This window comes from Salvelinus sp. IW2-2015, unplaced genomic scaffold (assembly GCF_002910315.2).
Source record: "Salvelinus sp. IW2-2015 unplaced genomic scaffold, ASM291031v2 Un_scaffold1958, whole genome shotgun sequence".
Classification (NCBI taxonomy): domain Eukaryota; kingdom Metazoa; phylum Chordata; class Actinopteri; order Salmoniformes; family Salmonidae; genus Salvelinus; species Salvelinus sp. IW2-2015.
Window position 1 is genome coordinate 104,610 of NW_019943311.1, and position 18,401 is coordinate 123,010.

At 44.5% G+C, this 18,401-nt stretch overlaps 1 protein-coding gene across 1 annotated transcript in view; it reads left to right on the forward strand.

Moving 5' to 3' along the window:
* LOC112072552 (neurocan core protein) overlaps positions 1-18,401 on the forward strand; it is a gene marked incomplete at its 3' end in the record, with an annotated part of 81,575 nt that overhangs the window by 38,404 nt on the left and 24,770 nt on the right. The window contains exon 3 of the mRNA XM_024139949.2: positions 5,557-5,621. Coding sequence (XP_023995717.2) covers positions 5,564-5,621 — 58 coding nt within the window. The remainder of the gene's footprint in view (positions 1-5,556; positions 5,622-18,401) is intronic.

Here is an 18,401-nt window from a genome sequence, read left to right on the forward strand (position 1 = left end):
CTAGAGACTTAAACAGCCATTGGGCATGATTAACTAAAGAGACTTAACAGCCATTTTGGTTAACTAAGAGACTTATACACCATTGGTGGCATTTACTAGAGAACTAACAGCTGATTATTAACGAAGACTTAACATCATTGGGTTGGTTAACTAAAAGACTTATCAGCCATTGGGTCAATTAACTAAAGAGACTTAACAGCCATTGGGTTGGTAACTAAAGAGACTTATCAGCCATTGGTCAATTAACTAAAGAGCTTAACAGCCATTTGGGTTGGTTAACTAAAGAGACTTTATCAGCCATTGGGTCATTAACAAAGAGACTTAACAGCCATTGGTTGGTAACTAAAGAGACTTTACAGCCTTGGGTCAATTAACTAAAGAGACTTAACAAGCCATTGGTGTTTAACTAAAGAGACTTATCAGCCATTGGGTCAATTAACTAAAGAGACTTAACAGCCTCTGGTGGTTAACTAAAGAGACTTATCAAGCCATTGGGTTGGTTAACTAAAGAGACTTATCAGCCATTGGGTTGGTTAACTAAAGAGACTTAACAGCCATTGGGTTGGGTTAACTAAGAGACTTACAGCCATTGGGTCATTTAACTAAAGACTTAACAGCCATTGGGCATTTAACTAAAGAGACTTATAGCCATTGGTGGTTACTAAAGAACTTATCAGCCATTGGGTCAATTTAACAAAGAGACTTATCAGCCATGTGGTGGTTAACTAAAGATACTATCAGCCATTGGGGTTGGTTAACTAAAGAAGACTTATCAGCCAATTGGGTTGGTTAACTAAAGAGACTAACAAGCCATTGGGTTGTTAACTAAAGAGACTTATCAGCCATTGGGTTGTTAACTAAAGAGACTTATCAGCCATTGGGTTGCGTTAACTTAAAGAGACTTATCAGCCAATGGGTCAATTAACTAAAGAGACTTAACAGCCATTGGGTCAATTAACTAAAGAGACTTATCAGCCATTGGGTCAATTAACTAAAGAGACTTAACAGCCATTGGGTTGGTTAACTAAAGAGACTTAACAGCATTGGGTTGGTTACTAAAGAGACAACTTATCAGCCATTAGGTGATTAACTAAGAGACTTAACAGCCATTGGGTCAATTAACTAAAGAGACTTAACAGCCATTGGGTCAATTAACTAAAGAGACTTAACAGCCATTTGGGTCAATTAACTAAAGAGACTTAACAGCCATTGGGTCAATTAACTAAAGAGGACTTAACAGCCATTGGGTCAATAACTAAAGAGACTTAACAGCCATTGGTTTTAACTAAAGAGACTTAACAGCCATTGGGTCAATTAACTAAAGAGACTAAAGCCATTGGGTTTTAACTAAAGAGACTTAACAGCCATTGGGTCAATTAACTAAGAGACTTATCAGCATTGGTCATTAACTAAAGATACTTATCAGCCATTGGTAACTAAAGATTAACAGCATTGGGTCAATTAACTAAAAGACTTAACAGCCATTGGGTCAATTAACTAAGAGACTATCAGCCATTGGGTCAATTAAACTAAAGAGACTTAACAGCCATGGGTCAATTAACTAAAGAGACTTATCAGCCATTGGGTGTTAACATAAAGAGACTTAAACAGCCATTGGGTTGATTTAACTAAAGAGACTTAACAGCCATTGGGTCAATTAACTAAAGGAGACTTAACAGCCATTGGGTGGTTAACTAAAAGACTTAACAGCCATTGGGTAGTTAACTAAAAGAGACTTAACAGCCATTGGGTTGATTAACTAAAGAGACTTAAACAGCCATATTGTAAAGAGACTACAGCCAGGCAATTAACTAAAGAGACTTAACAGCCATTGGGTCAATTAACTAAAGAGACTTATACAGCCAGTTGGGATTAACTAAAGAGACTTAACAGCCATTGGGTATTAACTAAAGAGACTTATCAGCCATTGGGTTGATTAACTAAAGAGACTTATCAGCCATTGGGTTTAACTAAAGAACTTACAGCCATTGTGGTATTAACTAAAGAGACTTAACAGCCATTGGTCATTAACTAAAGAGACTTATCAGCCATTGGGGAATTAACTTAAAGAGAACTTATCAGCCATTGGGTTTAACTAAAGAGACTTATCAGCCATTGGGTTTAACTAAAGAGACTTAACAGCCATTGTGGCAATTAACTAAAGAACTTATCAGCCATTGGTGGTTAACTAAAGGAACTTTATCAGCCATTGGGTTAACTAAAGAGACTTATCAGCCATTGGGTCAATTAACTAAAGAGACTTATCAGCCATTGGGTATTTAACTAAAGAGACTTAACAGCCATGTGGTTTAACTAAAGAGACTTTATCAGCCATTGGGTGATTAACTAAAGAGACTTATCAGCCATTGGGTTGTAACTAAAGAGACTTATCAGCCATTGTGTGTTAACTAAAGAGACTTATCAGCCATTGGGTTGTAAAACTAAAGAGACTTATACAGCCATTGGGTCATTAACAAAGAGACTTATCAGCCATTGGGTTGATAACTAAAGAGACTTATCAGCCATTTGGTTGATTAACTAAAGAGAACTTTATCAGCCATTGGGTTAGTTAACTAAAGAGACTTATCAGCCATTGGGTTGTTAACTTAAGAGACTTATCAGCCATGGGTGTTAACTAAAAGAGACTTATCAGCCATTGGCAGTGGTTAACTAAAGAGACTTATCAGCCCTCTGTCACTGCTGACTCTATGTGGGTCTGAGCTGAGTTGGGAGCCGTGAAAAAAAAAACAACAACACACCACACACACACACCACACACACACACAACACACACACACACACACACAACACACACACACACACACACACACACACACACACACACACACACACACACACACACACACACACACACACACACAACACACACACCACACACAACATAACACACAACACATACACACACACACACACACACACACACACACCTGCTTGTATCTGTGGTAATGAGACCAGGCAGGGGGGAGAGCTCATGCCCACTAGATGTATGCGATCGTGGGGAGTGATTTAGAGGTTTACCCCATCCTACAACACCCATGGGGTGGAAAGATGGATCGTTCGATTCTGTGTATGCCACCGACTTTTCATTTATCTGGTGGAGCATAGCAGTTTTTCCGTTCAGTTTTTCTATTTAGATTTGGCAGTGCACAAATGTTGCAAACCTTCAAGGTTGGCAACAGCAGAAAAGCCCCCTGAAAGACTTGGTAGAATTCTTTCAGTCCAGCAGGATGGGGGAATTGGGGCAACGGGTCTAGGTTGGAGGGCCCTTCCTTTTCCTGCTGAAGTCATCATGATAGTGGGTTCAGTGCATTTGCTGTTCTGCACCAATAGACAGCTCAGCTCAGCACAGAGCACGACTGTATCTATCTTCTCCCAGTCCTGTCACAGGGGTGGTTGTCTGCGTGCATCTCAGTCGGTCCCACCGTATGCTCTGTCAGGCCCCTTAGAATGTCTCCTATTCAGCCCATACAATCAGAATGGACACCCCCATTCACAGACACATTCTAGAGCCTCCTTGAGGTCTTTTCTCCGCCTAAGACAACTCTGCGTGTGAAATAAATAAAGGAGCGCTAAAAGGAGAGGATGGCGTTAACTACATCCGATGGTTCCTCTGCAACAATAGGTGAGGCTGGTTAGTATACAGCTGGTGCATTCAGGTCCATAGTGTACTGTTGTAAATCCCTTGAATCAAAGGCCTGAATGGGCCGTCTATAGCAGGGAGAGTTGTATGGTTTCCACGGTGATGCCCATAGGCAGGCCCCTACTCTTCTACTCGGTATGCTAGCTGTGACTGCAGTGGCTGTTGGGTCGTGGCCAATCCCACACCCTCTACTGCAGCTCTGTAACCCAGCATAATAATACTAATGTCATACAGCAGATGTGCCCTCATCGTGACCCAACCAAACTGCTTTAAAATGTTTGTGTGGCCACCCGGTGAGCATAACCAATGTGTCTAACCGGGACCCGAACTTAATCAGCAATGGTGGGTCCTGAACCCACCACTAGGGAAATTCTGTGTTAGTCTAACTTGAGTGTTCAGCACAGTTGGGTCTCACCAATACTAGTCACCTTCTGCCTAGGGGTCCACAGACCACCTGGGCACTAGTACATAAAAGGACAGGAGGGATCGCTTTTTAATGACAGTTAAATGTGGAATGTGTTAACTGTCATACAATACTTTACTATCCATGACGAAATATCTTTGTATCTTTCCCCGCTCAATGGCAGGTCCACTCTGAATGGGTTAGCTAGCCAAACAACCAATGCAGTCAGCTCAGAGCAGCAGAGATTCCTTGGAGATGACTGGCGTTACCCTGGTAAATGCCAAACAGTCTGAACGTCTCCTGGATGCCACTCCTTAGCGCAAATCACTTGATCTTTACCTAACTTGTCTCTACACCCTTTGAATGCCAGACTGATTGTCTTCATCCGATGAACATCTACTCTACACCCTCTGAATTCAGGCTGATTGTATTGTACAGTAGGTGATATACTCTATGTCAGCAATGGGATACAGATGGGTTGAATTCAGGGCTGATGGAATAATACATTATTGTCAATTTGCACATAAATCATCTTTGCATTGTAAAAATCTTCCTATACCCCAAAGATACCAAACTCACATTACATTTGTTGAATACTCCATCCCCCTGAGATATTTCTGTGTTGTCTTCTGTATAGACTGAGAGGGATAGGGACTAGAGGGTTTGGGCTCCCCACCAGGTCTCTCTGCCACCAGCCCCCCCCACCCCACCAGGCTCTCTGCCCACCAGGCTCTCTGCCCACCAGGCTCTCTCCCCACCAGGCTCTCTGCCCCACCAGGCTCTTCTGCCCACCAGGCTCTCTGCCCACCAGGCTCTCTCCCGCCCGGCTCTCTTTCTGCCAGGGGCTCATTACTCATGTGTGGGTCAGGATTCCAACATGGCGAGAGTGTCAAAGGTCACCATGTCTACTCACAGTGAAAGCGATCTAGCAGCTCAATAGGGAGCGCTACAAAGAAACCCTGCATTAATAGAGTCAAAGAATATAGAATAAAGAAAAGTTGGATCTCTCTGCAGCTTTTTGGTACAAATACAGCAAAGGAGACATGAATATCACTCAGAACACACCCACAGTGTATGTGCACATAGAACATGCCACATCACGTAACATATGAACGTGCACATGCATTGACCTACAGAATGTTCCTACCTGGGGAGAGGTGGAAGAGAGAAGAGAGAGAGAGAGAGATTGACAGACAGATACTACTTATAACTATGCACTTTGAATCTTAATGATCTTTCTCTCTCTCTCTCTCTCTCTCTCTTCTCTCTCTCTCTCTCTCTCTCTCTCTCTCTCTCTCTCTCTCTTCTCTCTCTCTCTCTCGCTCTCTCTCTCTCTCTCTCTCTCTCTCTCTCTCTCTCTCTCTCTCTCTCCTCTTTTGGTCTCTCTTTCCCTCTCCCTCTCTCTCTTCTCCTCTCTCTCACTCTCTCTCTCTTCTCTCTTTCCCTCTCCCCCTCTCTTTCTCTGTCTCTCTCTCTTTCTTTGTTTCCGCAGGTCAAGGATGGCGGTGGCTGTGTGTGTAGCTGGTCTGCAGGCTGTCCTGTCTCTGCTGCTGCTTGGTGAGCCATCTTATTTACTACCCTGTCAGTCTGGGACAACATGAGGTACTGCTGGAAATCACAGGCACATTTCAAAAGATAAAAGCAGAACTTGAACCCCACCCCAAGATAATGCATAACCCATGTTTGAGTTAGATCCCAGAATTAAGATCCTACATCTGTAGCTTACAAGTTTCTGATCCATAGTAACACTATATGGAAAAACATTGTTGTCATCCAACAAAAGACTATTGTGATAATCTGAGTGATGTGGCTAACTGAGAGTTAAGAGGCTGTGGATGTTTGCAGAAAGGCTCTGTGGAACTGTACTGGAACGGTTCCAAACCTATTGATGGAACTTTAGTCGACCGTCTGTTCAATTACACTGCATCAAATTAACCTGTGCTGGAACAACAAAGACAGAATGACTCTGTGTAGGTAGTCTATCTAAGCCTGTGGTTAGTGCATGTGATGTTAGAGGGCCCACAAATTGTCAGAATGTGGGACATGCAATCTCCATAGACAAACATTGTCAGTAGAATGACCTTACTGAAGAGCTCAGTGACTTTCAATGTGGCACCGTCATAGGATGCCACGTTTCCAACAAGTCAGTTCGTCAAATTTCTGCCCTGCTAGAGCTGCCCCGGTTAACTGTAAGTGCTGTTATTGTGAAGCGTAAACAACGGCTCAGCCACCAAGTGGTAGGCCACACAAGCTGACAGAATGGGAACGCCGAGTGCTGAAGTATGCYTAGAGCATAAAAATCGTCTGTCCTCGGTTGCAACACTCGCTACCAAGTTCCAAACTGCCTCRGGAAGCAACGTCAGCACAATAACTGTTCGTCGGGAGCTTCATGAAATGGGTTTCCATGGCAACGCAGCCACACACAAGCCTAAGATCACCATGACAATGCCAAGCGTCGGCTGGTGTGGTGTAAATCTTGCCTCCATTGGACTCTGGAGCAGTGGAAATACGTTCTCTGGAGTGATGAATCACGCTTCTCCACTGGCAGTCCGAKGGACAAATCTAAGCTTYAWGGATGCCAGGAGAACTCTACCTGCCCCAATGCATAGTGCCGACTGTAAAGTTGGTGGTGGAGGAACTCTGTTCTGGGGCCCCTTAATTCCTGTAAAGAATAATCTTAACACTACAGCATACAATGACATTRWAAAAAAAAATCTGTCTCCAACATTGTGGCAACAGTTTGGGGAAYGCCCTTTCCTGTTTCAGCATGACAATGCTCAAAGCGAGGTCCATACAGGAATGGTTTGTCGAGATCTGTGTGGAAGAACTTGACTGGCCTGCACAGAGCCCTGACCTCAACCCCTTCGAACACCTTTGGGATGAATTGGAACACCAACTGAGAGCCAGGCCTAATCGCCCAACATCAGTGCCCGATCTCACGAATGCTCTTGTGGCTGAATGGAAGCATGTCCCCGCAGCAATGTTCCAACATCTAGTGAAAAGCATTCCCTGAAGAGTGGAGGCTGTTATAGCAACCAAAGGGGGGACCAACTCCATATTAATGCCCATGATTTTGGAATGAGATGTTCGACGAGCTGGTGTCCACATACCTTTGGTCATATAGTGTATATACAGTACCAGTCAAAAGTTTGGACACACCTACTCATTCAAGTAAAAAAAAAAAAAGTATTCTACATTGCAGAATAATAGTGAAGACATCAAAACTATGAAATAATGCATATGGAATCATGTAGTAACCAAAAAAGTGTTAAACAAATCAAAATATATTTTAGATTTTAGATTCTTCAAAGTAGCCACCCTTTCTTTGCCTTGATGACAGCTTTGCACACTCTTGGCATTCTCTAAACCAGCTTCACCTGGAATGCTTTTCCAACAGACTTGAAGGAGTTCCCGCATATGCTAGCACTTGTTGGTTGCTTTTKCTTCKCTCTGTGGTCCAACTTATCCCAAACCATCTCAATTGGTCTGGTGATTGTGGAGCCCAGGTAATCTGACACAGCACTCCATCACTCTCCTTCTTCGTCAAATAGCCCTTACGCAGCCTGGAGGTGTATTGGGTCATTGTACTGTTGAAAAACAAATGATAGTCCCACTAAGCACATTTCTGCAGAATGCTGTGGTAGCCCATGCTGGTTAAGTGTGCCTTGAAATCTAAATAAATCACAGACAGTGTCACCAGAAAAGCACCATCACACCTCCTCCTCCATGCTTCACGGTGGGAACCACACATGCGGAGATCATCTGTTCACCTACTRTGCATTTCACAAAGACACGGCGGTTGGAACGAAAAATCTCAAATTTGGACTCATCAGACCAAAGGACAGATTTACARCGGTCTAATGTCCATTGCTTCTGTTTTCTTATTGGTGTCCTTTAGTAGTGGTTTCTTTGCAGTAATTCGACCATGAAGGCCTGATTCACTCAGTCTCCTCTGAACAGTGTCGTGGAATATTCTAATCAAGTGAGAGAGACTTTGTCATTTCTTRAAACAATCATATTTATTCAATATCAATTCATTATTTCAATACTGAGACTAGTCAACCCCACAGTCTTGACTGTTGGGCCGAGTAGCCTAACCTTTACCCAAATGCAGAGTTCTTTATATAACTGACACTAAGAATGCTTAGTCATGGTTGGTTCCACCCCTCCCATGCAGATTTGGGCATCATAAGCCACTCTGGGTTCATCCTGTTGTTATCTGCACTGGGGGGTGTTGTCTTAACCCCACCCTGGCTTAGTTTCCCATATGCAAGGATGATTTTGAGACAATGAGGGATTGTTATAAACTCTTCCAGGCTCCCTCTATCTCGGTTACACCCACCACATCTTGTCTATGTAATGCATTCTTTAACTCATTTGTCAGCTCAAGCAATCTCTGGTGACCATACGCCCAGATTAACTTCAGGGAACTAGAGTGGAGACCATAAAAAAACAAACACTAGTAGGACATAAATATCTTACTATTAGTTTAATATTAATTGTTAACCAAGAGGTAAAATATATAGTGAAAACAATAGTGGTCCTTAAACGGAACCTTGAGGAACACCGAAATTTACAGTTGATTTGTCAGAGGACAAACCATTCACAGAGACAAACTGATATTTTTCCGACAGATAAGATCTAAACCAGGCCAGAAGTTGTCCGTGTAGACCAATTTGGGTTTCCAATCTCTCCAAAAGAATGTGGTGATCGATGGTATCAAAGYCAGCACTAAGGTCTAGGAGCACGAGGACAGATGCAGAGCCTCGGTCATCAAGGACAAAGGGTGGCTTGGCATAGAAAATATGTTTTGATTTGTTACTACATGATTTGTTACTACACACTTTTTTGGTTACTACATGATTCCATTTGTGTTATTTCATAGTTTTGATGTCTTCACTATTATTCTACAATGTAGAAAAAAAGAAAGAAAGACCCTTGAATGAGTATGTGTGTCCAAACTTTTGACTGCTATTGTGTATATATACTGTATATGCATATATACAGTGGGGAGAAACAAGTATTTGATACACTGCCGATTTTGCAGGTTTTCCTACTTACAAAGCATGTAGAGGTCTGTAATTTTTATCATAGGTACACTTCAACTATGAGAGACGGAATCTAAAACAAAAATCAAGAAAATCACATTGTATGATTTTAAGTAATTAATTTGCATTTTATTGCATGACATAAGTATTTGATACATCAGAAAAGCAGAACTTAATATTTGGTACAGAACCTTTGTTTTGCAATTACAGAGATCATACGTTTCCTGTAGTTCTTGACTAGGTTTGCACACACTGCAGCAGGATTTTGGCCCACTCCTCCCTACAGATCTTCTCCAGATCCTTCAGGTTTCGGGCTGTCGCTGGGCAATACGGACGTTCAGCTCCCTCCAAGATTTTCTATTGGGTTCAGGTCTGGAGACTGGCTAGGCCACTCCAGGACCTTGAGATGCTTCTTACGGAGCCACTCCTTAGTTGCCATGGCTGTGTGCTTCGTGTCGTTGTCATGCTGGAAGACCCAGCCACGACCCATCTTCAATGCTCTTACTGAGGGAAGGAGGTTGTTGGCCAAGATCTCGCGATACATGGCCCCATTCATCCTCCCCTCAATACGGTGCAGTCGTCCTGTCCCCTTTGCAGAAAAGCATCCCCAAAGAATGATGTTTCCACCTCCATGCTTCACGGTTGGGATGTGTGTCTTGGGGTGTACTCATACTTCTTCTTCCTCCACAACAGGTGAGTGGAGTTAGACCAAAAAGCTCTATTTTTGTTCATCAAGACCACATGATTTCTCCCATTCCTCCTCTGGATCATCCAGATGGTCATTGGCAAACTTCAGACAGGCCTGGACATGCACTGGCTTAAGCAGGGGACCTTGCGTGCGCTGCAGGATTTTAATCCATGACGGCGTAGTGTGTTACTAATGGTTTTCTTTGAGACTGTGGTCCCAGCTCTCTTCAGGTCATTGACCAGGTCCTGCCGTGTAGTTCTGGGCTGATCCCTCACCTTCCTCATGATCATTGATGCCCCACGAGGTGAATCTTGCATGGAGCCCCGACCGAGGGTGATTGACCGTCATCTTGAACTTCTTCCATTTTCTAATAATTGCGCCAACAGTTGTTTCCTTCTCACCAAGCTGCTTGCCTATTGTCCTGTAGCCCATCCCAGCCTTGTGCAGGTCTACAATTTTATCCCTGATGTCCTTACACAGCTCTCTGGTCTTGGCCATTGTGGAGAGGTTGGAATCTGTTTGATTGAGTGTGTGGACAGGTGTCTTTTATCAGGTAACGAGTTCAAACAGGTGCCGTTAATACAGGTAATGAGTGGAGAACAGGAGGGCTTCTTAAAGAAAAACTAACAGGTCTGTGAGAGCCGGAATTCTTACTGGTTGGTAGGTGATCAAATACTTATGTCATGCAATAAAAATGCAAATTAATTATTTAAAAATCATACAATGTGATTTTCTGGATTTTACAGACCTCTACATGCTTGTAAGTAGGAAAACCTGCAAAATCGGCAGTGTATCAAATACTTGTTCTCCCCACTGTATATGTGTGGTGTGTGTGTGTGCGCGCATGTGTGTGCACACCACAGGAGGTGGTGGCACCTTAATTGGGAGAACGGCCTCATGTAATGACTGGAGGGAATAGCTGGAATGGTATCAAATACATAAACATGTGTTTGAACCATCCTTTGCTCTGTCCAGCATTTTTAGTACTTGTGCTCCACGCATGCACGCTCTCATCCCAGCACACATCAGTATCAGAATACCACACAGTCTCACACACACACAACATTACACACAGACAATACATATCACCACACACACATCATATACTTCTACACATACAACACATAACACACACACACACATACACATAACACACACACACTACACACACACTAACAACATACTCCACACACCACATAACACACACACCACACATAAACACACACACACACACACACACACACACACACACACACACACACACACACACACACACACACACACACACACACACACACACACACACACATAACACACACACATCACACACACATACACACACACAAACACACACATAAACACACACACACACACACACACACACACACACACACACACCACACACACACACACACAACACACACACACACACACACACACACACACACACACACACACACACACACACACAACACACACACATAACACACACACATAACACACACATAACACACACACACACACACTAACACACACAGACACACATAACAACACACAACACACATAACACACACACACACACATAACACACCCCATAAAACAACACTACACACCACACACATAACACACATTCACACATTCACACATACACACATACACACCACTACCTATCTGGCCAGCTATCCTCCAGCTGCTGTTGCAATGGATATCCCAGCCGATAGATTGATGGCTGCAGGTGCTGGGAGAGAATGCCCTGAGGCCTGAGAATCTGCTGGGCTTTGCTGTAGATGATTGTGTTTGTGCGTGTGTGTGTGTGTGAAGGTGTGTGAAGTGTGAAGTGTGTGTGTGTGTGTGTGGTGTTGTTGTGTGTGTGTGTGTGTGTGTGTGTGTGTGTGTGTGTTTGTGTGTGTGTGTGTGTGTGTGTGTGTGTGTGTGTGTGTGTGTGTGTGTGTGTGTGTGTGTTTACCTGTCTGTGTGCATCTATAAAATCAATCTTGTAGGCATTAAACTGACTTGAAACAGAGGGACCATCTCATTGGACTAGCCCATCATACCTGAAGACAGCTGTGCAGTAGCAGAACAGGCATGACTGGATAATGTGCTTCTCTCTCAGATCAGCGGCAGGGTTCCTGTATGTCAGTGCTACACTCCATGAAGCTTATCAACAGTGAGTAATAGGCAGGGACAAGTATGAGGCAAACGAGAGAACAGCCTTGAAGGACACTTAGTAAGACTAGCAATTTATYTCGATATACATAGTTTGCCCCTCAGACAAGAATACCGTAAACCGCCCTCTGTTAACGACAGTAAGAGTCGTCCATGTCATCTCCATCCTCGTTTCCCTTTTAAGAACTCTCCCTCTTTTTCCCCTCTTTTCTTTTGTTTTTGCTGTCATTTCCATACTTCTCGTGTTTTTTTTTTCATTCACAGAGGTTACCTCAATCAATCAAATGTATTTATYAAGCCCCTTTTACACTTCAGCWGATGTCACAAAGTGCTTAAACAGAAACCCAGCCTAAAACCCRAAACAGCAAGCAATGCAGATGTAGAAGCACAGCGGCTAGGAAAAACTAAAATGCATATCTCTTTCTTTGTCAGTCTGTTCTCTCCTTCTCTCTCTCTCTCCCTCACTCTTCTTCTCTCTCTCTKTCCCTCACTCTTCTTCTCTCTCTCTGTCCCCCCCTCTCTCCATACCAAACAGTGTTTGTGATTACGTCTGGTTTGGGTTGAAGGGGCATCATGCTTTTAGAACACAGACATGGGGATTCTCTCTAGGGGGGTTCCGCTTGTGAAAACATTCCAATCTAAATGGAGATGGGAGATATCTTCTGGGGATTCCACCCACCATCCCTCCCAACCATGCGGCTTAAACACATTATTCCAACACCGGGCAAAATAAACCTTTGTTTTTTCATACAGCGTTTTCCCCTTTAGGCCCACATTTGTTTTAAATATCTACAAAACGGATGTGTTTGAGAAAGGAGGTGGAATTGAAAGGCAACACAAAAGGATGTGCAAAAATCTGAAGAAAAATCCCAAAACAAATTGGAGTTTAGTTGACCGAGGGATCTTGAGACTTGACTGTTCTGGTCGATATGCTGCATGTTTATCTTAGTGTTACAGATGAGCAGACTTAAGTCACAGCCATACCGGATAACTACCATGGTATTTGTAGATGTCTTGTGTTGAGACTGATGGCAAACACCCATGTTAAGGTATCACTTTTTACAATGTCAAATTAAAATATTTTAGGTACAGTAGTACTATGTTCTCCAAAACATGAGCATGTAGAGTGAGTAAGGGGGGCCTTCAGAGAAATAATTTCAGAATTAAAAAACACCCTTAAAATATAATCGTTTTTGTTAGAAGGTAGGAACTGTATGTCTACCAGATGGTGATGATTTAAGGGGGAAGTCAGAAAGATGAGTGGGGTGGAGGGGAGGGGGGAGGGGTTGTTAGGTAGTCTTTACCGGTATTCATGTTTCCATGGTTACCCTGAGGCTGTATCTCACGGCAACTGGACTGAGTGAATTACTGATACCTATCTGCAGAGCGATGAACCCTGACGCTTTGCGCGACAACACCGTCCACGACCCTTTTACATCCGATCAAAAAGAGAGGAACGGACAGTGGGGGATAGAGATAGGCGACTAGCGGCAGAGAGAGGAGAGAAAGCAGGGGGATAGAGATAGGCGACTAGCGGCAGAGAGAGGAGAGAAAGCAGGGAGATGGGGTTGTTAGGTAGTCTTTTACCGGTATTCATGTTTCCATGGTTTACTGAAGGCTGTACTGTCGGCAACTGGACTGAGTGGAATTACTGATACCTATCTGCAGAGCGATGAACCCTGACGCTTTGCGCGGACAGAACCACCGTCACTGAGACCTTTAAACATCCGATAAAAAGAGAGGAACGGACAGTGGGGGATAGAGATAGGCGACTAGCGGCAGAGAGAGGAGAGAAAGCAGGGGATAGAGATAGGCGACTAGCGGCAGAGAGAGGAGAGAAAGCAGGGGATAGAGATGATGGCGACTAGCGGCAGAGAGAGGAGAGAAGCAGGGGGTAGAGATAGGCGACTAGCGCGCCAGAGAGAGGAGAGAAAGCAGGGGGATAGAGATAGGCGACTAGCGGGCAGAAGAGAGGAGAGAAAGCAGGGGATAGAGATAGGCGACTAAGCGGCAGAGAGAGGAAGAAAAGCAGGGGGAATAGAGATAGGCGACTAGCGGCAGAGAGAGGAGAGAAAGCAGGGGGATAAGATAGGCGACTAGCGGCAGAGAGAGGAGAGAAAGCAGGGGGATAGAGATAGGCGACTACGGCAGAGAGAGGAGAGAAAGCGGGATAGAGATAGGCGACTAGCGGCAGAGGAGAGAGAAGCAGGGGGATAGAAACAGAGAGATGGTGATACAAAAAGAGGGAGTGGGCGAGAGAAAGGGAGAGGAGAGTGACTGGAGAGCAGGTGTGAGTGCAGATATGAGTGTGATGAAATTAACATACTGAAATTTGAATTAATTATCTGTCTAGCCAGCCAATTGTCAAATGTGTGTGTTGTGTGTGCGCGTGCATGTGGTGTGTGATATGTATGTGTGTGTGTGTGTGTGTGTGTGTGTGTGTGTGTGTGTGTGTGTGTGTGTGTGTGTGTGTGTGTGTGTGTGTGTGCGCGTGTGTGCGTGCTGCGTGCCGCGCATTGCTGCAAATGTCTGTGTGACTCTACACGGTGGTGTTGTCACCTTGCTGGATTGGAACTGGAGTTTTTTCTTGGTTTCTGGAACGTTCCCTGAGTGGTGTTATGCTGCTAATAATCTCAGTCTGGTTAACTAACTGATGCCTCCCTGGAATCTCAGGTCCTCTCATTCGTCTTCTGCTCTTCAATAGACCAGACTGACAGAACATGTCCTTGTCACACTAACTTCCTCCTGTACTGACAGAAATGTCCTTGTCACACTAACCCTTCCTCCTGTACTGAAAACATGTCTTGTACACTAACCCTTCCCCTGTCTGACAGAACATGTCCTTGTCACACTAACCCTTCCTCCTGTACTGACAGACATGTCCTTGTCACACTAACTCCTTCCTCCTGTACTGAGAACATGTCCTTGTCACACTCCCTTCTCTGTCCTGACAGAACATGTCTTGTCACACTAACCTTCCTCCTGTACTGACAGAACATGTCTTGTCACACTAACCCTTCCTCTCTGGTACTGACAGAACATGTCCTTGTCACACTAACCCTTCCTCCTGTACTCTGACAGAACATGTCTTGTCCACACTAACCTTCCTCACTGTCCTGACAGAAACATGTCCTTGTCACACTAACCCTTCCTCCTGTACTGACAGAACATGTCCTTGTCAACACTAACCCTCCTCCTGTAGTTCTGAGAAAACATGTCCTTGTCACGCTAACCCTTCCTCCTGTACTGAGAACATGTCTTGTCACACTCTCCCTCCTCCTCCTGTCTGACAGAACATGTCCTTGTCACACTAACCCTTCCTTCTGTACTGAGAACATGTCCTTGTCACACTAACCCTTCCTCCTGTCCTGACAGAACATTGTCCTTGTCACGACTACCTCTCCTTCTGTACTGTTTTAGAACTATTTCTTCGTCCCACCTTACCCCTTCCTCTCCTGTATCTTGACAGTAAAATGTTCTTCGTAACTAACTCTCCTTCCCCGTTCCTTCCGTACTTGGACTAGATAACAAATGTCCTGTCACCTAATTACCTTCCCGTGTATCTTGACAGAACATGTCCTTGTCACACTAACCCCGTACTCTGATAGACATGTGTCCTTGTCACACTAACCTTCCTCCTGTCCTGACGAACATGTCCTTTGTCACACTAACCTTCCTCCTGTACACGAGACCTGTCCTTGTCACACTAACCTTCTCCTGTCCTGACAGAACCTGCTTGTCACACCTAACCTCTCCTGTCACTGACAGAATTCTCCTTGTCACACTAATCCTTCCTCTGTACTGAGAACATGTCCTTGCACACTAACCTTCCTCCCTGTACTGAAGAATGTCCTTGTCACACTAACCCTTCCTCCTGTACTGACAGAACATGTCTTTGTCACACTAACACTCTTCCTCCTGTACTGACAGAACATGTCTTGTACACTAACCTTCCTCCTGTACTGACAGACATGTCCTTGTACTAACCCTTCTAACTGTCCGCTCTGTACAGAAACCATGTCTTGTCACACTAACTCCTTCTCTGTATGAAGAACATGGTCCTTGACACTAACCTTCCTCTGTACTGACAGAACATGTCCTTGTCCACAGCTAACCTTCCTCCTGTACTGAGAACATGGTCTTGTCACAGCTACCTTCTCCTGTACTGACAGAATAGTCCTTGTCAAACTAACCTTCCTCCTGTACTGACAGAACATGTCTTTGTCACACTAACCCTTCCTCCTGTACTGAAAACATGTCCTGTCACACTAATCTCCTCCTGTACTGACAGAACATGTCCTTGTCACACTAACCTCCTCCTGTACTGACAGACACCGTTCTTCGTCACACTAAACTCCTCCTCTCCGTACGAAGAACATGTTCCTTGTCACAACCTAACTTCCTCTGTAACTGACAGAACATGTCCTTGGTCACCACTAACCTTCCTCTGTATGACGAGAACATGGTCCTTGTCACACTAACCTTCCTCCTGTCTGAGAACTATGTCCTTGTCACACTAACTCCTTGCCTGTACTGAAGAACATCTTCGTCACACTAACCTTCCTCCTGTACTGACAGAACATTGTCCTTGTCACACTAATCTTCCTCCTGTTACTGAGAACTGTCCTTGTCACACTAACCTTCCTCCTGTACTGACGAACATGTCCTGTTGTCAAAACTAACCTCTTCCTCCTGTCTGAGAACACTATGTTCCTTGTCACACAACCTTCCTTTTCCTTCCTGTAGCGAGACCATGTCCTTGTCACTCACTAACCTGCCTCCTGTTACTGAGAACTGCGCATGGGATCACCTACCAGGTTCCCGACTGATCTGAAACACGGTCACCTTAATCTACACTCGTGATCTCCCTAGCCTGATAGAATCATGTCTCTAGATGATCACACTAACGCTTCCTCCTGTCTCTGACAGAACATGTCACTCTTCACACTATACCCTTCCTCCTTGTACTGACAGCATAGGACATTGTCCTTGTACACTAACCTCCTCCGTGTCCTGATCAGGAACATGTCCTTGTCAAACTAACGCTCCCTACCTTACGAGAAATGTCCTTGGTTCACACTAACCCTTCCTACCTGTAACTGGGAGAAACTGGTTCTGCTCCAACTAACCTTCCTCCTGTACCTGCGAACATGCTTGTCCATCTAATCCTTCTCCTGTCCTGACGAGACTTAAAACTTGTCACAATACTAATCCCTTTCCTCCTGTACTTGAGACATTCCTTGTCAAGTAACCCTTCTCCTGTATGACTGACAGGACATGTCATTTCATCCTACCATCCCTCCATGTAGCTGACAGAAATTGTCCATTCGTAGATCCTAACGCTTCCTCCTGTCTGCAGAAATTGTCCTTGTCAGCAGACTAACAGCCTTCCTCTGTATGACAGAAAGTCCTTCCGTCAACTATATGCTTCCTCCTATATGTACTGACAGAACATGTCCTTGTCACACTACCTTGTCCTCCTTAACTGACAGACATGTCCCTTGTCTACACTAACCCTCCTCCTTGTACGTGACAGAACAGTCCTTTGTCACCAACCTTCTCCTGGTCGAGAACAATGTCCTTGTCACAACTAACACCTTCTCCTCCTGTATGACAGAAACATGTCTTGTCACACAACCCTCATCCCTGTACTGGACAGAACATTGTCCTTGTCACACTACCCTTCCTCCTGTACTGGAGAACAATCTTGTGCGACACTAACCCTCCTCCTGACTGAGAGAACTGTCCTTGTCACCTAACCCTTCCCTCCTGTTAGCTGAAGAACATGTCCTGTGGCACAACTAAACCCTCCTCGTACTGGGAACTATGTCGTTGCTCACACTAACCCTCTCTGTCCTGACATGATGAAATGTCTTGTCACACTAACCTTCCATTCCTGTCCTGACAGAGCAGCCATGTCTGTCGACACTAACCCTTCCTCCTGTACTGACAGAGAGACTATGTCCTTTGTCACACTTAACCTTCCTCGCTTACTGACAGAACATGTCCTTGTCACACTAACCTTCCTCCTGTCTGACAGAACATGTCCTTTGTCACACATAACCCTTCCTCCTGTCCTGAGAACAATGTCCTTGTCCACCTACCCGTCCTTCTGTACTGGAGAGACATGTCCTTTGCACACTAACTCCTTCCTCTGTACTGACAGAACATGTCCTTGTCGACGCTAACTCCTTCCTCCGTCATGACAGAACAATGTCCTTGGCACACTCCCTTCCTCCTGTACTGAGAACATGTCCTAGTACACTAACCCTCTCATCTGTAACTGAGGAACGATGTCCTTGTCACACTAATCTGCCTTTACTGACAGCAGCATGTCTTGTCAACACCCTTCCTCCTGTCTGACAGAACATGTCCTTGTCACACTAACCCTTCCTCCTGTAGCTGACGATATGCTGAAGACTATTCATGAAATAG